General features: G+C 37.2%; 2 protein-coding genes across 3 annotated transcripts in view; both read right to left on the minus strand.

The window, feature by feature from the left end:
* Positions 1–6,059, minus strand: part of rorc (RAR-related orphan receptor C) — a 32,190-nt gene extending 26,131 nt beyond the window's left edge. Inside the window, exon 1 of one of the 2 annotated variants that reach the window (XM_073871917.1) lies at positions 5,546–6,059. In XM_073871917.1, coding sequence (XP_073728018.1) covers positions 5,546–5,606 — 61 coding nt within the window. In that variant the 5' untranslated portion in view covers positions 5,607–6,059. The remainder of the gene's footprint in view (positions 1–5,545) is intronic. The other variant, XM_073871916.1, reaches the window with a different exon arrangement.
* A 10,189-nt stretch (positions 6,060–16,248) lies between these two features.
* Positions 16,249–21,446, minus strand: them4 (thioesterase superfamily member 4). The gene is made up of 6 exons (XM_055210342.2): positions 20,936–21,446; positions 20,641–20,833; positions 17,731–17,893; positions 17,517–17,627; positions 17,296–17,420; positions 16,249–16,724 (listed from the first exon to the last, which is right to left on the minus strand). Exons 1-6 carry the CDS (start codon positions 21,080–21,082, stop codon positions 16,675–16,677), a joined length of 789 nt encoding a protein of 262 aa, XP_055066317.2. The 5' UTR covers positions 21,083–21,446; the 3' UTR covers positions 16,249–16,674.

Consider the following 21,446-nt stretch of genomic DNA (forward strand, 5'->3'; position numbering starts at 1 on the left):
CTCCCACCTGAATAAAATCTCCCCCATGTTTGTCAAACCAAATGTCACACTGTGCCTTCATAAACACTATATTCACACATTTGCTTGGTAAGAAAATGATACAAAGTGCTGTAATGTGTGTGAATGTAGGAGAGGTTTGTGGTGATCCACCCAGTGGGGTAGTGGAGGTGAGCTCCTAAATCTCAAATTAGCCAAACGGCTTCTGGAAATAGATCAGAATCCAAAGACGCTCACTTAACACTAATCCTGTCTTAATCCAGATTAAATCTGTTATTACCACACACAGAGGTATTTATTTCTGGCTCGGGGATTTGAGGGTTAAAGAAAATGAGAGACAGAGAGACAGAGCAAGAAAGACAGAAACTGAGAGAAACACGAGGAAAAACAAAGAGATTTGTGAGAGTACATTATGAGTCTTGGGGTTTATATCAAAGAGCCATCTAAGATGTAGACATCAAAAGAGTGTGAGTGGGATTTCTGTGTTCAGGGATGGAAAATTTTGGAAATGATGTATAGAAAATAATCAAATTAAGATGTGCAACAATCTCAATAACAACAGTTTCACACACAATTCTACTCATGAAGGTTTGAGTGTTTTGCTTTCTGACCAGGTAATCTTTACAACCACAATTGTGACAATTATGAAGCCGAGAACAGCCAAACATAGACAATAAGCAGTCTAAAAGTGAATATTATTGAGATTATGTTCTGCTAAACAGAAAGGAAGATGTTTAACCCCCAGGGGTCCAAAAACGCGGCGCCGCGTTTTGACGTGTTTTCTCCTTATCATAGCAGAATCAACTTAAAGGTATAGCGGAAGATTTTCGTTTTCCCGGTGGATCATCTATATTATTGGTCATCCCAGATGTCAATCATTCTGATGATATGTTGACGTATAACCGTCGTACGTGCTCGTCCCTAGGTTCGCGTTCTGCACATGCCCACTTTCACGTGTGTATATGTGTGTTGTGCTACGGTTTCAGCCATTCATTGAAGTTCGCGTTCTCACTGTGTTTTTTTTCAAGGGTCGCAAGAGAAAAAGTGTCTACGAATTGTATGACAAGTAGAGAAAGGACTATGAAGAAAGAAACAAGACCAGAGTGTTTATGGGAAACCATTTCACACGCTGGCCGCTGGTGTGAGGTAATAGGGACAGGTTGGGCTTCCCACGCGAAGTTTCTACTGGAAAGGTACATTTTGTCATGCTATTTGGAGAAATCCATTTAAAATCACTGCTAGTAAAAGTTGATTAGCGATGCTAGCCCTGGCACAAGTCAGGAACCGCACATACACGGTAAACATGCTGACAGCAACTTGTAAACAGAGCGAAGAGAAGAACTAGGCTCCTGCATGCTCTCTCTCTCTCTGTCGCGTGCTAACGCTAACAGGCATTCCCTCTCAGGAGGAGGTAGAGGGTTGCGCGTGTGCATTGTTTAAAAAATGTGGAGGGGCGGTTCTGATAAATAATTCGGGAAAATCTTCCGCTATACCTTTAAAATATCCCATCATTAATAATCATACACTTACTTGTTTGACATCATTGGAAACTGTGAAGGGTCTTCTTTAATTAGTGTACATTCACAATAACAAGAGATCCTTGTGTTTTTGTCAAATAAAGAAAATAAACAGGGTGCGCATTCAGACATTTCTGTCTCCTCCAGCTGTCTCTCAAAACACGTTACAAAAATCAGTTGAAACTCAGCGACTACTTGTCACACAAGCATGATACACATATCCAAAGAAAGCCTGAAATGTCTACTTTTAAACAAGCTAATTATAATCGAAAACAAATATTGCCTGTTTATATAATCTGCATTGAAGTAAAGAGAGTACCGTTTTTCCTGGCTGACTTCATTATCTTTAATGCGCTCACAGGCGGGTACCGGCTATTGACATGAACAGACGAGCAGTTCAAACCATAACAAACAAAGCGTAAAGTTTGATCAGATTTAAAGACTTTACCGCATGTTTGGATGATAAACTTTATACAGTAAAGTATACAGCAGTAAAGCAGTAAACAGAAGCACCATTGACTTCCATTGTAGGAATAAATACTATGGAAGTCAGTGGTGCTCAAAAACAGTTTGGTTACAAAAATTTCTCAAAATATCTTCCTTTGTGTTCATCAGAACAAAGAAATACAGGTTTGTAACAACATTAGGGTGAGCAAATGATTACAGAATTTTCATTGTTGAGTAAATGATCCCTTTAAAGGTGATGTGAAAAATTTTTTGTGGAATCTAGCGGTAAAATAAAAAAATGCAACCAATAGCTCAGTCCACCGCTCACCCCCTCCCTTTCGAAATGCGTTGAGAAGCTACGGTAGCCACCACAAGACAAACATGTCGTCGACTAAAGGGCGATTTATAGTCGTGCGTAGGTCCTACGGCGTAGCTACGGCGTAGGCTATCCGTAGCCTGTGCGTAGCTCTGCGTAGCCTGACGCGCACCTCACAAAATTTCTAACAGCGCGTCGGCTCTACGCGGACCGTAAGCACTGTGATTGGTCCACCAGAACCCCTCCCGTCAGGTAAAAAAACTGCGTCATAGGTATTTCCGTTTGAGACTGTGAAAACAAAGATGAGCCAAGCTGAGGAGTGATTTAACTCAAACTGAAGCATAAGTCACTGTTTATTTACTTCCATCATTGCTGGTCTTCTCAAATTATACACAACAAGTTGCCATTTCTTCTTCGTTTGTGGGTTTACTTGCTTAGCTTCTTCTTCTGTGACGACTTCTGCTGCTTCTGTGGTTACACGCGTGATTACTGCCAACCAGCGGTTTCGCGTGTGTTTGCAAGTCGACGCGGACGGCGACGCACAAGTATAAATGAAAACCGACGCGGAACCTACGCCGTCGCTGCCACGCCGCAGGACCTACGCACGACTATAAATCGCCCTTAAGACTACATATTGACGAAACATGCTCTGTAGAGCAGTTTGTCCATTTAGGGCTACTGTAGAAGTATGGCAGTGCCAAATGGCGACCTAGTGGTGTATGTATATAAAAACGGCTTAATCTAAGGCAGTGCTTCTCAATTATTTTCTGTCACGCCCCCCCTAGGAAGAAGTAAACATTGCGCGCCCCCCCAACTCTCCGCCGCGACTGTAAATAGTATAATTTGTCTATAAAATGACACATCTGCAAAGCATTGTATCCTTATTAACATTAAAGAAAACACAAAAAAAGAAATATCTTAAAAAAAACTTACAACAAAGAATAACTTTATTAACATTGTTTTTAAGTCTGTAACAGAAAAGACTTAAAATACATCAATCAATCCTTATTTACAGTATATTTTTTGACCATTTGATACTGAAAAATTAAATGAAATATAATCAATAAATAATAATAAAAAACTCAAGCGGCTTATCAGCGTGTTTGGGGTGTAATGTCTTTAAGTGACGGTGCAAAAAAATCACTTCCTGAAAAAGTTTTTTCCTCGGGGTCTCACGCGCCCCCCCTGGAGTCGCTTCGAGGCCCCCCTGGGGGTCCCGCCCCACTATTTGAGAAGCACTGATCTAAGGTAATATAAACAATAAAGTTCATTATGTAAGGTCTTTATACACCACTGAAAATATAGTAATGTATATTATATTGCATTTCTGTCAAAAGCTCATCCTTAAAGTCACACAGTGCACCTTTAAACAGAGTGTTCACTGAAATAAAAGAAGATATGAGAGCATGCTCCCTGTGCACAGGTGCAAGTGGGAGCTCAAGAAAAGCTGCTGATAGCGCATAACGTGAAGGTGGTTAAAAGACAGGGAACGAAGGAGGCCTGTGTTGTGTTTACATGATACAGTAAGAGGATAGGAGCAGAGCAAAGAGGAGTGTCAGATAAGCAGAGAACATGTGGAAGAAATGTTTCAGATAGAGAGCTGCAGGAAGAGACGCTGATAAGACGAGAGCACAAGGGGAGAAGGGATTGACACGGGTCATATTTTTTTTAATAAATAATCAAAAACAGAATCATGCATACTTTTCACTAAACGTATAACATGATATCAAGCCCTTTTAAAAATTTGAACCCTCGAAATCATTAGATTTGTATCTAAAAAAGGATTACAACAGCATTTACTAACAGCTTGCGCCAGCACACACCATCATTTTGGCGATAAAGACTGTTGGCATTTACTAAAGCCTGTGTTGTTTAATTCTGCGCCTTTTTAGTAAATAACCAGCAGATATTACCAAAAATGTGTACATCCAATCTACTTTGAGTTACAAACACTAAAACTGCAGAATTTGCAGAATACAATATTTCAACCAGAAGTTGTGACGATCTTTTATACTTTTTATAGTATAAATAAAATTGTAAATGTCATTCATTTCAATGCCATATCTCGCCTTCCTGTCTAATGCCACATATTCCTGCATACACACCACCTCTGGCATGAACTTGTACTACATTTGAAAATGGTTAATGGTTAACACCGTCATAGTTACTGCTGTGTTAACTTTCAGTGTAAGGTCACTGGACAAACTGATCTCTGCAAAGAATTACGAAATAGTGAACCAGTCAAAAGTTCAACATTAGATAACACCGGTTTCTAATTAAAACAATACTCAGCTGAATTAGGCCCTATAAAAAGACATACTAGGTTGCACAATATGTGAACAAGACACCCTTAGGGGACTTCTGTTTCAGTTAAGTTGGTATACTCTGTCTTTCTTGGCCAATGAGTATCACTTTACTTCTCTCTGCTCTTTAACCAAGTCAATTTCACTGTGTCTGGCACACAACTGATGATATGATCTTATACTGTAACCGTCAACGAGTTTATTCGTTTTTTCAGCTGCTTCACAAATTAAATATCCAACTCCTTACTGCCATCTCTGAAATTATGTTTATTAGTGCTAACATTGTTCATTTTTATGCTTTTTGAACTAGATGCATAATTTAAGTACCACGTAATTAAAGGCTAAATGAAATGAATGTATTTTTTTAATTAATTGACATTAAAAAGCAAAAAAACATGACTAGTGAAGAACTTTAAACATTATTAAGCACCTAACATCACTTTACCATTACACATTTATAACACAACTTTTAAAACAAAATCTTGGTGTGTGTCATTAACTCGTTTTCACATACAATCACAGTCATCATACATTTATGTATACACAATAACATAAGACAACTCCCCTCATGCACAGAGTGTAACATGTGTCACAAATCAAAGTTTTTAAATGAAATCTATTCATATTATTGCAAGCACAGTGTGCACATTTATATTCAGGTGTGAATGTACATTGATAGATCATAGGAAGAAGTCACGGGGTTGTGGTTTCTAACTCGCGTGGCACAGGGGGACTGTTGGCACACACAGGCACTTCTGTCACATAAGGGGTGTATTTTTAGGGTGTCTACTGCTCTCATATCTATCACTGGATGTGTGCGTATTTGTTCCATGTTTTAAAGTGTGTGTGTGACACACACACATACACACCCATACGGCTAGACCACAACCCAATCTGAGATTGACATTTTGCAGTAATGCAACGTTGAGGTAACTATAAAATGGGTTAATGAATGACACCCTTACCTCGTCTACCCTGTGTGTTGGCAGGGCTCAGGTCCGGTGATTCGGGTTCGTCATTTTCCATTACTTTCTGTCAGATTTCTTCGCCAGCACGCGCCCTACCCCTTTACCTTATTGTTTACTACTGTTTTACCTCACCAATAACATATCAAATAACCAAACGTGTACTCTGAAAGTAATTAAAACTACGTAAAATAATAACACCTTATGCTTTAACGACTAGGACGCCGCAAACGTTTTAACAAGCACATCGCCATTTTTCCCAATTCTCCAGAAGTTGCGGCGTTTGGTCAATAAACAAATAAACTTTTTGTCAATAAGCTCCTCGCGTCGCCCGTGCAGTCTTTTCAATGTAACTAACATGCGTGACTGACATTTCAAAAGAAATAAAATTTGCTGACCGGTCCCAAAGACAGAGAGAGTGAGGAGAAAAACGTGCACTTGTTGGATAAATTGACCGAGTGGCCTCTGGCGCGTGCCCGCGCACTGACTGTGTCCGGGCGCGCGGCGAGCCTGAGCTGTCCCGAGGCAGCACCGTGTTATGTCATCAATCATTATGTAACAGACGCGGGAAGCACGAGAGCAATGTTTGTAATGGGAGCGTGCAGTGTGCTGCGAAATTTTATGAGATGTGCAATTTTTGAACATTGCATAAACAATAGTTTTGTGTTATAGTTTAATAATGTTTTTTTTACTCTAAACGACAAACTACACTCTAAGTAACAAACTAACCTCTAAAAAAAGGATGTGTTAATTATTAACATATTATTTTGTTTTGTCCTATTGAACGCATGTGCCATTTTAACACATTATGCGTCATTGTGTGTTGATTAAAATAAATAAAAGCGACAACATAAATTGTGTTAAAACTAACACAAATGTGTCGTTCCAATAATAACATAAATATGCGTCTAGAAAGGACAAGACATTTAGTGCGTTGTCCCTAAAATAACACCGTTTTCAGAAACTAATAATTTAACGTAACTCTATATTCCACAGAGTATTATGGTTGTGTTTTTATAAATAGTGTTGAGGAAGGCAGTTATACTAAGGACACATGGGTATAAGGCCAGTAATCCTTTAGTGGTGTGTTATGTAATGTGTGGCAGTCACATGAGACGACTGTGTCAGTGTATCCACTCACTATAATGTATTCAGCCGTTTCAACAGAAATTAACAATTACAGTTGTGGACAAAAATATCGGCACCCTTGGTAAATATGAGCAAAGAAAGCTGTCAAAAGAAATATATATTGTTCTTTCCTTTCGAGGAAAACAATGGAGGGGGGGGGGGTTAAATTATGAAATATACTATTTCTCTAATAAACACAATTAGCACCCAACACTTTTATTTGAGTAAAATACTCTGAAGTATATTACCCCTGATATTAGCACACCAAGGTAACTAGAAACATGATGTTGTCCAGTCATGAGAATAAATATTAAGTAACACAAAGCACAAATCCCTCAATCATTCATCACAATGGGTAAACCCAAAGAGTACATTCTGATGTGTAGCAAAAGATTGTTGAGCTACTCAAAATAGAAAGTGGCATTTAGAAATGAGTTAAAATTATAAATATTTTCACAAGGGAGACGTTTTAATTGACTGGAGATGTTGCAAATCTGCCTGAAAGAGGACATGTGCCTATATTGTTGTAATAATTTGTCAAATAATTTGAGTGGGCAAAGACTCTCAAGGATCACAGTTGGAGAACTTCAGATCATGGGGTCATAAAAAATAAAGAAAATCACCTCCATCACCACAGGTTATTTGGGACACATAAAGAACTGCTCTCATGCAAAAACAAACCTCTTAAAAAAACATATTTATATGCTGTATCTATCTTTAAACATGGGTTTTGCAGCCATATGAAACGGAAAAGGAACACTTGATGGCTTTTGTTGCACACAGGGATTAAAAAGTGATCCATGCAGTTAAACACTGTCAAGAATAAAAATCTTTTTTTATGTGTACATAACACACTGAAATACCTTTTGGGGTATTATACCCTGAGGACCTATTTTGTACCTTAAGAAAATTTTTGTACAAGTTACATTTTATGGGTACAAAACAGGTATACAATTGATCCTTAAGGTACAATAATGTACCCAATACACTGTATACAACATTGTATTATTTTTAGTACCTGTAAAGGTACAAAACGGAACCTTGGGGTACCACACCAGCGACAAAAAAGGTACAGCTTTGTACCTTTTTTCTGATAATGAATAAACAGCTGGACCTTTATTGTTGTGTACCTTCTTTTTATACCAAAGGTCCAGATATATGGTCAAAAGTCAAAATCTGACTTGCTGGAAATCTTATGATGGGTCGTGGTTAAATCTTCCTTCAAAACAAACATCAAAATCAACAAAAAATGGGTCACTGGTAGCAAAGTGTATTAAATGAAGGGCGGTGGGGTTGTGGCCAACATGTAGAGAAAAACATTTTTTTATGATGCAATTTCTCCCCCCACTTTCAAATATTTTTTATCAATGAAATATTGGATTTTTGTGAATTATTACAATAAAGGTTAAAAAAGGAATGAAATTTATCAGCATTAATCTTTTTAATGTTCATTGTGCATTTACTAATATTAACAGTTACAACTTATGTTTAAAAAATGTATTAGTAAATGCTAAAACTAACATGAAAAAAGATTAATAAATGCTAGAAGTATCATTCATTGCTAGTTCATATTAGCTTAGTAACATTAACAAATACATCCTTAATACATCCTTAAAGTATTAACCAATAAATATTGGTGGCTTTTACTAAACTCCTTGTCCTTTAACAAAAGCTTTGTATCTACTTTCCTCAGGCTCTTTAATTTTATCTTCTTATGTTTTTAAGATAAACATATTGATCGTAATAAACAGAATGCTTTAGACTGACTGAACAACACAAATAAGCTGCTTTTTCCAAAAACCCTAACCCCTGCCAAAAAAATTATGCAATTTGCATGCATTTGACAGATACTTTCATCCAAGACAACATACAGTGCATTACAAGTTATATATATATTTTATTAGTAGTATGTGTGTTCGATTGCACTGGATCATTCCTCATTTTATAAATAGCTGCTAAAAGTTGTTGTTTTTTTGTTTCTGTTAATTAAAAAGTTAACTTTATTGAAAAATACAATAAAATAAAACAAAAATCTATAATTAAATATGTTGTTAAAATAATAAAAGCATAAAAATTCAAATGTCAAAGTAAATGGCAAGAGGTTTGACTTGTTCGATCTCAGCAAAGGCAAATTTGAGAGAAAATGTCTCGGTCAGACAGAGGTTTAAACACCATGCATGGAAAATATCTCCCCACAGAGCTCCGCTTTAGCGTTTCCACAGAAGCCATCACGCAAAGCCCACTTGACCAGAGCACAGAGTTAGAGTCCCCCCACCTGACTGTGTCCTACATACATGACATGTCTTTCACTCTCTGAGAAGTGTGTGAATGACATACCAATTTGCTAAAGATTTATATAATTCAAGGCTAATGAGGAATTATAATTAATTCATATAATTAATAGGAATGTGTATATAAAGCTGCAGTTGTTATTGTTCATGAATAGAGACAGAGCTTTATTCACATGAAGTCATTTAGCCCTGCATGATAGTATTGACAGAGAAGTTCAAAGTCTCCACATATGAATGTACACTCTTGTGATGTGGACAATGTGTCAATCATTACCGTAACTATGTGGTGTCAGTCAGTTGTCTTTACTGGAATATGAAAAAGTGTGGAACCAAATAGTTTTCATAAACACAATATGGATACCCGCCTACCCTAATACTTTCTAGGGAGGTTCACAGTATATTATCAGACTGGACATTAGAGCTGATGGCTGCATGTACTCTTTGACTGCAGTTCATACAATCTTTTCATGCTGAAAATATATACTGTCAAATAGGGCAAAGATATGAACCAGAGCCCCCTATATCGAATGCCCCTTCCAAAAATCATGTCCATCAAATAAATAGTCCCCTTTTTAGGAAGAAAAATCACTTGCACGAAAACCTGGATCATATAATAAAAAATCATGCAGCCAGGTATGTAAGAATAAAAAATAAATTTTATCTCTCACATGTGCATTTCTGAAGACCTCATTCACAGTGCCAAGCAAAAATATCAGCTTGATCAGTTGGTCACTGCTTACAAAAACAGACCTGCATTCTGACTCACTTGTATACAGATATGCACATTTGCGCACAGCCCTGTGGTGATTCTGGGCTGCTTTTAGCTTCATGTTCCAAATACATAACCTACATTTATTGACACAAATAGAACTGCAAAGACAAAAATATGGGGAAATATAAACAGAAAAAGGCATAAATGTACATAAACTCGCATAATGGGGTGTAAGGTATGTAAACGTGTATAGACTGTAGAACGTAAAGCTTTCAGAGTGATGAGCATAAACCAAATCAAACATGTACTCATGATGTATGTTTAGCGTCAATGTAAATGCAGTAATGATTGTGACACAGCAGTAACTTGATACATGCTTAACTAGTATCAGCTGTATGCAAAATAGAGGTACATGTAAGATCTATATGGTCTATGTGTGCATTATATTATGTTAGTCTGCATTATATAGATACATGAGAGTATATGCTTAAAAACTGTGAAGGTGTGTATGTCCAGTGCTTAACCAATTTATAAGACCACCACCTGTCTACTTGTATTAAAGATCATCCAGCATCATGAAGTGCTTTAATGCACAATCTTTTCAGAGAGTTCTTAACCTTTAACTGTTATGAACAGGAGTGAGGAATGTCAATTCATGGTTTTATACCCAAATTTGAGCACATTCCACTTCTCTCAAAAGTAAAAAATTAATCAAGCGTAACATTTAACTAATAAAAATAGTTTTTACCATTAGGGACTGCAAGTAAATAGCTGTAATTGAACATCTAAAAATATTTACTATTTTTTCTGTCTTTCTTTAACACACACTCTTAAAACAAATGTGTTAAAATAACATCTAATGTGTTGTCCTTAACTTAACACATCTCTGTTATTTTTGAAACAACACATTTTGTGTTGTTTTAACACATCTTGTGTTGTCCCTTTTATTTATTTGAACACAAAATCAACATGAAATGACACATAATGTGCTAAATAGTTTAACACAAAACAATGTGTTAAAATTAATACATTATTTCTTAGAGTGCAGTAAATTTAAAAAAATTGCAGTAGTACATTTAATGCTAAAATATAATCATGAATAGAGCTTTACAATTTTTTTGCTTTACTACGTGCTTATCTTATTTTTCTGCATTTCTTTTCAAACAGTTAAAATCATGTATAGCAACAGAGTGCCACAGGGATGACGTATTTTTGTAGCCCAACCCCGGAAGTTAGCAGGACACTGTTAGCAGGACCGAGCATAGGCATTATATACGTAGACACCTCATAGACTGACGCTGCCTAGTCTCGCGTAGCCAGACCTTCAATACTGAAGGTCTGGTGTTTTTCGCTGCTTTTTCTGGTCAAAGCCCACCCACGAGCTGTTTGACATGTCAAACAACCAATCACAGTTTGTTTTGTCTAGCTTCACGTTTCGGACTCCTCACAATAATGAGCCGGCTGGCAACAAGTCAGCTATTGAAATAACCAGCCGCAACCGAATAGCATCTAAATAAACAACATTACTCACCATAGAACAACGTTATGCACTTCATCAACAGCCACACCAATGAGATGCTCCCGTTAAACATCTGTTTGAAGCATATCTCTCCACATTTCAACACCTACAAGCAATTCAGGAGAACCAAACTTTTTGACTCCACTAACTGCCTCAAGCAAAACTCTTGGATGTCTTTTAGAGAGTCTATGCTGCGAACTTTGCATATTTTTGAGAATCCAATGTTTAGCTGATCATGATAACTGCTCATTATTATCCACGTGAACACGACTGATTCTCTTCCTTAATGGAACGTCAGAGCTTTGTTTTCCAGGGACCGAAACTAATCGTGACACTCGCGTCTCCTGGAAATCCGGTTTATTTCAACCAATCAAAGACGACTTTGACATTCTCACAGGGTTTCCAGAAAAGTGTACGAAAAACATTAGACGCTCAGCCAACAGTCTGTGGGCGTGACGTCTGAGGCTGAGACTAGACGCTGCCTATTGAAGCTGATGTATCAGCTTTGCCGCCATCTTGGATGGGTCCCCAATGTGCCACCCCGCAATTATTTCTACTGTGTATCCCCAACTACCATAAATATAGCTCCCTGAATTTGACCAGATTTCTACACGGTTTGGTTACACGTAAGTAACGTTAGTTACGATGAGATGAGAACATTGTTCAATCTTACTTTTGAAATGGAAAAACCAATGCTGCACCTGTTATTGCAACCGCAAGCTGCGCAAAATACAGCCATAGTTGCTCGCTCTCCGTTGACTGAGGACACCCAACCAATACGGCAGCTTTGAGGCGTCATGATGCGTCTACGCATATAATGTCTATGCTCCAGAGGGGCAACCTTCCGATCTCTCTGATGAAGCTAATACAGACTTAAAGGAAACATCTTGGTACGCAGTAACATCATCACTCCTGACTTCCAGTGTTGCCAGATCTCACGAGACAAATAAGTAACAAGCCAAAAACAAGCGACTTTTCAACCCCCCCATCCGTAAGCCTTATTGAGGAGAACGGAGCTGCATTTTTTTATGTTTCTCTGTGCTATCATGTTGTATGTGGTCCACATGGTGTGCACGTATTTCACACTTAACTGATACTCTGCACAGTGCTTTTGAGTTGTCCCACACGACAGGTTGAATCCATTCTTTTTCTCCCAGCCTTTGTTATATTTCTTTCCATATTTTGCCCAATTTGTCCCAGGCATTTGTTCCTCTCCTACAGTCCAGTCAGTCACCATCAGTCGCAACCCGCGCGCATTAATTTAAACCTTAAAGTTAACGTCACTCACTGACTACAATTTCCTAACCAGAAAAAAACAGATTGTCCTGCTCTGCCTCTGATTGGCTAGTACAGTGGTTCCCAATCCTGGTCCTCGAGGCCCCCCTGCCAGAAAGTTTTAGATGTCTCCTTATTTAACACACCTGATTTAATCATTAGCTCGTTAGGGAGACATGTTTACCATTTTTGAAGTAGGCTGATAAGTTGAATCAGGTGTTTTAAATAAGGAGACATCTTAAACTTTCTGGCAGGGGGGCCTCGAGGACCAGGATTGGGAAACACTGGGCTAGTACTCATTGCCATTAGGGTCAGAGCCAATAAGAAGCAGGATGTGGGTGGGAAAAAACTCTGCTGTCTTCTGTGTGTATGGGGAAAGGGGAGGGACAGAGAGAACAGGCTAGACAAACTCCTACGTTTAAATTACATAGAAAATATCTGATTGACAACTTATTATGAAGCTGGGATCAAACCCAAATAAGCAACTACACTTTAGAAACAAGCCCAAAAAACGTGACTACCAACATTTGTTAGCGACTTTACAGAAACACAAGCCCAAAGGCGCTTATAATAAGCAGACTTGGCAACACTGCTGACTACTCCCCCTCTCGCTCAAACATCCATCAATATTACTGCGCCCGAGGTCGAAGTGCTGCAAACTAAGTGCTCCTCTACCATACAATATAGTTCTCATTTTTATCTAATTTTTATCATTAAAAAAATCGCTGTTTGGTTTTGTGCCACCATACTTACTCGTGTAATTACTCATGTAACAGTCCTTAAAGGAAAACATGGAAGTGCTTGGTGGCTTCTTAATTCATCCTAATGCGTTCAGACCAGCCGCAGTAGAGGCGTCAAGCGCGAGTGATTTCAATGTTAAGTCAATGTAAAGACGCGTTGACGCACGTCTGTAGGTCTCGAGGCACGAATGAGGCGCGGTAGACACGATTCCGCCTCATTCGTGCATCTGGTTCGCGAGAATGGCGCAAATTAAGCATTGCCGCGAGTTGCGCGCGAGTTAAAAAATTTGACCTTCAGCATAAAAATGTGCCGCGTTAACCAATCAGGAGCTTGCTCTAGAAGTGACGTGATTACAGGAAGCGAGCAGAGTCGTAGACGAGAAGTTGTGCTTTAAAAGTGTATATTTGTTATTTTTATTGTCAAAAATGACAATCGTTTTGCTAGATAAGACCCTTATGCCTCGTTTGGGATTGTTTATAGTCCTTTGAAACTCCACTGAAAAAAACTGTCAAGTGTTGAGTTAAGTATTAATTGTTGGTGTCTATTAAAGTCCAATAAAATGAGTAAATTATCTGGATTTTTCTTTTAAGAAAATTTAATATTCCTTTAAGCCGTCTCAACTGAAAATAACTTGCATGTACAAATCTTAAAATATGGCAGTGCCATTGATTTGTCTCAAGATACACACACTAGTAGCGTCTTTTTCTTAGGCATGTTTCTAAAAGATGCTTAAACATCTTAATTTAACTAAGGCTTAGTCCTGCCTTTAGCTAAGCCTTGTCTGTGTTAATTGTCATAACATTTTGTTAAACACAGAGATAACTTTTTCTGCAATAATCCAAAATTCTATGTTTTTTTTGGCAAGAGAACCAGTGCCCCGCTAACTTCCGGGTTTGGCCTACAAAAATACATCATCCCTGTGGCACTCTGTTGTTGTTATCCATCATTTTTTCATTTTTACTGTTAAAAAAGGCAGAATAAAGTAAAGCACTTTTTATAATTATACTTTAGCATTAAAAGTACTTCTGCGACTTAAGAGCTTACACATACTGCTGGATTAACCATTATAGAAACAAACACAAAATGATTTTGGCAATCACCAATACAGTTAGTTTAGGGCAGCTAAGGCACACATATTACACTGCGTAGGGGTCTAATGAATTTATTAAGCTTGGTATGAGTCCTATTACAGTGGACTACAAGTAATTTAACTAGTGGAGAAGGTTTATCTGCCTTCACTTTGATCCTAATTAGATTAGCTGAACAGTATTGGTGGGGGGGGGGTCACAGACAATCTCTGAGGTGTCTATGCTGGAGAGGTGTTTTAAGGTGTTTATAAAAAAACACCTGTGGTACTGTTGTAATATGTCCTGTCACGCAGTGACTGATGGCAGCACAATGTACCCAACTGTTACACAGAAAAATAGTCTGACATCACTTCCTGTTCTAATGGGACTCCCCCATCATTAACCAAAGACATGTAGTGTTCAATGTGTCTTGAAACTGTGACATTCATAATTTTAGATGCTTGACTCAAGGCAAAGAACATAACACTCCATGTCAATATTTCAAACATTTGGCTAACTTTAATCATTTTATTCTAATATACTTACTTGAGTAAAGCACTTGTTCACCTCGGTGACCCCTCCAGTAAATGTTCTGCTTCAAACACTGCTTTTCGTCTTATTTGCAATCCAAAGGTATGCTTTTAATCCATCTAAAAAAGACGAGTTTGAATCAGCTTTCTGAGGTATAAGTCCCCTACCTACAAGACAGAAAATTTGACATTTGTGACTTTCATAGTGACTGTATGACCCTTTAAATGTCCAAGCCCTGACAAAGATAAAACAATAATTTACCTGTGGTAGGCTTATAAGAGACTGGTAGCTAGATATATTCCATAAATTATATTTATAATGTAATAATATGCGTTATAAAACGGTTAGCTGTTTTTACGTAAATAAAACCGCTGCAACCAATGATTGTGTGTATCATTGCGCAATCACCCGTAGCAACGTAAATGAAACTGTTGCTGTTCACACTCGGTCAGGGACTATTTTTTCCAGCGGAAGCAAGGCTATGAGTAATGTTACTTTAGTAAAGTTGCACTGATTGATATTTTTGCTTTACTATTTTCAATGTGTGGTAACTATTTTATAAAAGCAGTAAGGAACTCAGGCTAGTGCTTTATTGGGAAATAATCACTAAGGGGTTGCAGACGCCGTTAAGCTGTGATTTCATGATATAACATACTCGTACGTTGTTGCTGACATATTATTACATAATTTAATATAATGTGACAGTAACGACAATAAGTAACCATGAATTAGTCAAATATACACTTGAAGGGCGTTCACAATTATACAAATCTAACTACTGACATTATAAGTAACTGAAGACAATATTTTTACTCTACCTATATCATAAAGCATTGAAATAGGGTGAGAAAAGTTTAAGTTATTGGGTTTATTAACCTGGAAACCGCAGCTCTCGTTCACTTCTTTTATAGCATTGCCCTGTTCAATATGGCGGCGACGTTGACACGTCACAAAAACGGACCAAAGCGTTCAATGCGGTGACTATGTATGTAAAGTAAGTATATAATTATAATAGTCGTATAAACTCAGCTGATCTCTGGGCTTCAACTTCAACATCCATAGGGTTGACTGAAGGCCACAGCGACCTCACCTGGATATACAACGTAATTGCCAATGACAAAAATGTATGGTTTGTATGGTAAAATTCTCCTAATATTAAATACAATGAGATATAGCATGACCAATTGCCATACGTTTTGACAGAAGGTTAAAAGTAACCATCATGGCACTTTATTTACAGCCCAAGTGATACCATAAAAACAGATAAACAAGGTTGGTCTATTTACACCAGCACAGAGATGAAAAGACATTAGAGACATATGAAACCATTATGCCCATAATGTAACATAATGTGTGAGCCATAGTTGCTTTCCACATTAATAAAGTTTTATAATGAATGTATTTAAAATACTGACAGTAGAAAAATCACAACCACACAATAAATGTGATGCTTTTATGTAAAAGAATTCAGGAAGTTATAAATATCTTAGTACTATGTCACATCCATATCACAACAATAAAGTAATTTAAAAGCACACAATTTGCAATATAACTGAGGTATTTTAACGTAATGAGTTAATACTACAAAAAACATTGTTCAATACATCATGGTCATTAAAAACTATATATTTTTGTAATATAAAAAAAAAGTACAGGATTAATATAATTTAATCATCTAAAATGAGGCAGCCAGTTATAGTGAATAGATGAGCAGGTGCTCTGTTTATCTGTTAGATGTCTGCATTTCTGGAGACCTCATTCACAGAGCGGAGATAAGTTATCAGCTAAATCAGATGGTCACTGCACACACCTGCGCGTGCGTATACAGCTACGCACACAACCCTGTGGTGCATTCAGGGCTGCTTTTAGCTTCGTGCTCCAAATAAATGACCCACATTTATCGACACAAACAGAGCTGCAAGGAGAGAAACAGGGAAAAAGCGAGTGTTAGAAAAAAGACGACAGATCAAATTTATAAGATAAGTGTTCTACAAAGAGTTACGTTTGCAATGCATTTCCTCAAAACCTGCATGCGTGCATGTATAAATATCTATAATACAGAGAATTGCAAAATATGGGCCGTGCAAGCTGAGGAACAGACAAATAAAAAAAGTTATAATATCAGATATTTGATTTAGGTCCAAGAAATGTTTTCTCTCATTGTTGACATGTTTTATCATTGTTTAAAATGTTAGCATACATAAAAGAAGCCAAGCTAATATGTAATGAATATTAAAATTGAGGCTATTAATAGAATGTGCTTTGTGCGGGCAAGCTGGTGCCTGCGGGTACCATGTTGAAAAGCACTGATATAGGACATACTGTTTTAAAGCAGTGGGTACTTCATCTAATTCAGTACATATCATGATTTTGGACGCATCATCAGAACTCTGAAAACTGCACAAAATGTCAAACACCCTATATAGTGCACTAAATAGGAGACAGGGAGTGAATTCGGACGCAGTTTGTGTTTGTGTGTTATGTACCTGTGGCTTCAGTGTGAAGTTTGGATCCATCGCTGCTGGTCACTTTGCAAGTTAGAAAAGTTTTTCTGCCCTCTATTCTATCCAGAGCACTCTGGATTAAAACCACGCTGCCCAGAGAAATTGGACTATATAGGGAAACAGGGTTTGACAGGAATAACCAATATTTAAAACTACTGTAAACAGCAAGACTGGTAACATTTATTAGTGAAACATTAGGTTACCTGCGATAGTCCGTATTTAGGTAGGCCGTCATGACAGGTCCTGACAGGTAGCCAGCAAGTGTACCCATCACTGTGTCAATCATAGTGGCTATTGCTCCTCCGTGTACATAACTGCCACACAGTAAAAAAAATTTCAAAGAAAAAGCATGGGAGCTAGAATCCAATGTGGCATTGATTAAATTACAGACATTAACATAAAACAGTGTTTGCTCACCCAGGTGCCCCCTCCAGTAAATGTCCTGCCTGAAACACACAGACACAGGTCTTCTCCTCCTTATTAAGAAACTTCACGTATTCAAATCCTGCACCGTGCTCTTTAAAACTTCTCGTGAAAAGTCGAGCTTTGGCCTGGACCAGTTTGCTGAGGTGTGCACCGCCTACCAAACAGAAACAAAGGGATTTTAAAGGGGCCATATCATGAAAATTTGACGTTTTCCATGTTTATATGCTATAATTGGGTCTGTAGTGCTTCTATCAACCTAGAAAATTAAAAAAAAAAGATTTACACAGTAACTTAGTTTTGGTAAATAGGTCATTGAAAATTGGCTCAGAAGGGGATAATACAGCCCCTTAATCTGCACTATCCAACCACAGCACTGCCATTTAGTGCAGAGATCAGCACATTTGCATTTTAAAGGACACACACAAAAACAGCACATGTTTGCTCACACCTACATCTGTGGGGTATTTTGAGCCAAAACTTCACATATGTACTTTGGGGACACCAAAGAATTATTTGACATTTAAAAAAACACTGTCACGATTGTGTAATTTGGCTGCCGGTAAATTGTTAATAAATTGTGATTATTATGACGATTAGTTGTCTGTTTTATTGCTTTGACATTTACTTCTCATAAATTCTTTTTGTTCATGAAATAATTTTCACACATAATTCTACTGAGGTGAGGTCATATTGGTATTGGACCACATGTCTGTAGTGGTTGCAAAAAAATAAATTCCTTACAGATTCTTAAGTATAGCATCTTTAACCGCCCTAAATTTGGAATTGCTGTTTTGGAAATGTATGTTTTACCTGGCAGTTCATACTGCTTATCAAAGTTTTGCAGCATTTCTTCAAATGTTTTTTTTTCCACTGTATTGAATGGTTATGGCTTTACAATGTTGTTTATACAAGCGCTGCAGCTCCCCCTTGTGGTATTTTTAAGAGATGTGCAATCATTGCGGTGACCTGAAACCATCCAATGAGGTCAAACAATCGCAATGAGACGATTATTTAATCATTTGTGACAGCCCTACCTTTAACATTTAGTTTTACACTTGTACTATGTACAACAAATGAAAAAAATGTATGTATATGTATATACACACGCACACATATTTATGTATGTATACATATATACATACATACATACATACATACATACATATACATATACATTTTAGAGCTGGGCATAGATTAATCTCATAAAAATAAAAGTTATTTTTTGCATAACATATGAGTTTGTGCTGTGTGTAATTATTATGTATATATAAATACACACACACATTCATATAAGTATTTAAGAAAAAATTACATGTGTGTATATATATATATATATATATATATATATATATATATATATATATATATATATATATATATATATATATATATATTATATATTCTAAATTATATATAAATAAAAAATTATATTTAAATAAAACATTTCTTAAATGTATATATATATATATATATATGTATGTATGTGTGTGTGTGTGTGTGTGTGTGTATGTATGTGTGTATGTTTAAATGTACATATGCAAAAAATTACTTTATTTTGTATGAGATGAATCTAGATTAATCTATGCCCGACCCTAATACATATATATAGTCCAAGGCAGGACTTCAACCGCCAAAGCACCCATATTGAGCGTTGCATTCATAGACATTATATACGTAGACGCCTCATGACGTGCTGGAACATAATCCAGCGTCGCCGCCATATTGGTTGGGTCTCCTTACTCTACGCTAGAACCATAGTCAAAGCAACTATGCCCGTACTTTGTGCAGTTTATGGTGGTTATGCAATAACTGACGCAGTATTGATACCAGATAATTTTTTTGGGTTATTTTACTATTTATAATATTATGTCATCGTAACTAACGTAACTTACATGTAGTGGTCGACTATTAAGGGTGTTTTATGGCAGATGCCGATACTAAGAAAGCTGTATGGCCGATGTAACACAAATGTTATTACAGCAAATAAGAGACAAACAGAAAATTGGTGAAACAAAAAAAAAAAAAACTTTTATTATCCATTACATTTATAAAACATATTTACAAGACGTAATAAATGCGGATCTGACATCTCATGGTACTGTTTGAGTAAGTGTGTTAAACTCGTGTGGTGTTGTGTGTAGCAAAACATAACGTCATGTTAAAAAGTGAATAATGATTGGTCACTTTACTGTCTGTCAGACTTTGGCTTTACATTGAGTGGCATTGAGTGTATTTTTATTACAAACAACACATTTAAGTAATAGAGAAATTTACTGGCCGACTGAAAAGATTTATCCACATATACAAATATCTACGATCTACGGCCTCTGCAATATATTGTCCTATCACTACTTACGTATAACCAAACCGTGTGAGAATCCGGTAAAAATTTGGGGAGTTATGATTATTGTAGTTGGGGATACACGTTCCTCAGTGGAAATAAATGCAGAAAGCGCATTGGGGACCTATCCAAGATGGTGTCCGCACTAATACGTCAGCTTCAATAGGCAGCATCAGTCTGAGGCGTCTACGTATATAATGTCTATGGCTGCATTGGCCCCTATCCATACCCTGTGACTCAATTTGAATATTATCATTACTAAACAGTAGTCAAAATTAGATTTAGTATGTCCCATCTCTGTTAGTACTCAAATATCCATACTTCTCTGTAACAAATACAGTACACACTTTTATGGCATAGAACACAGGGCAAATTGGGATACAGGTGAAGTAATAGCAGTGCTTAATCTTGTTATAGCCAAGATCTTTGTTAGCACCTGATCTTTGAACAAACAGGTCTAATATCACATTCTATTTCAAAACATGGAAAGAGTAAGTTACTGACTACCAAAACAATTCACTTATAACAGTGGTGTGAAGCAGACGTCACAAATCTCTAACCTGTGGCATGTTTAATAGAGCGGTTGTAGCTCGGTAACTTCCACCAAGTTCCTCTGTTTTTATCGCCATTTCCAGTCTCTTCCTCACATAGTGAATTATAATGGTCATAAATTCTCCGCATCTCTGGACTCCACGATGAGTTTGGCTGACTGTAGTCACGGGACGTTGCTGAGAACGGCCACAGCGACATCATCTGGACAAAGAGGAACAATGCAGTTTTTAATATTTTTTATACACCCAGTTTCAATACATTCCTTTACCAATACATATTCGTATTCAATACCGAAACCCATACCGAGATAGGAGAGGTGGTTTGGAATGAGGACTGCAGGTGCCTGTGGGTCTCTCTAGAAAGAAGCTGGTTATGATTGAGTCCTTTCAATCCATTATACATTTGATGGCCGTGGAGGTGACCAAGTCTTCTTGCTATGTGTCCTAACATGACGACGACCGTATCGAAAAGCCACAGATGTGTAATGTTCTTCTAGAAAGCACGATAAACGTGTAAACTAGTATTCGCGATATATAACTACTATATATAAATACTACTTAATTTAAGACACGGTCAACTGACATTTTACCGGCTAGATAAACCCACATGCTGTCTGATAAGCGGCATTGTACGATACTTTTCAGTCCCATTAAACGTATAAAACTGAAAACGTATCTACATACGATCACCAACGTTATGTATTAATTATAAGAAACGGTTATTACATGATAGTAATATACAATACTAAACTGAAGGTGAACATTCCGTACTAGCTAAACTGGCGTACTCTGTATGGCTTCGACGAAAGTCATCA

This window comes from Misgurnus anguillicaudatus, chromosome 10 (genome assembly GCF_027580225.2).
Source record: "Misgurnus anguillicaudatus chromosome 10, ASM2758022v2, whole genome shotgun sequence".
In the NCBI taxonomy this organism is placed as follows: domain Eukaryota; kingdom Metazoa; phylum Chordata; class Actinopteri; order Cypriniformes; family Cobitidae; genus Misgurnus; species Misgurnus anguillicaudatus.

What these genes read in the sequence shown, in the direction of transcription:
- them4 (XM_055210342.2), bottom strand. Translation starts at nt 21,082, where the DNA reads ATGTTAGGACACATAGCAAGAAGACTTGGTCACCTCCACGGCCATCAA. An exon ending in TTACTGGAGGGGGCACCTGG is followed by an intron (nt 17,628 to 17,730) that starts GTGAGCAAACAC and finishes ACTGTGTGGCAG; the next exon opens with TTATGTACACGGAGGAGCAA. An exon ending in CTAAATACGGACTATCGCAG is followed by an intron (nt 17,421 to 17,516) that starts GTAACCTAATGT and finishes TTCCCTATATAG; the next exon opens with TCCAATTTCTCTGGGCAGCG.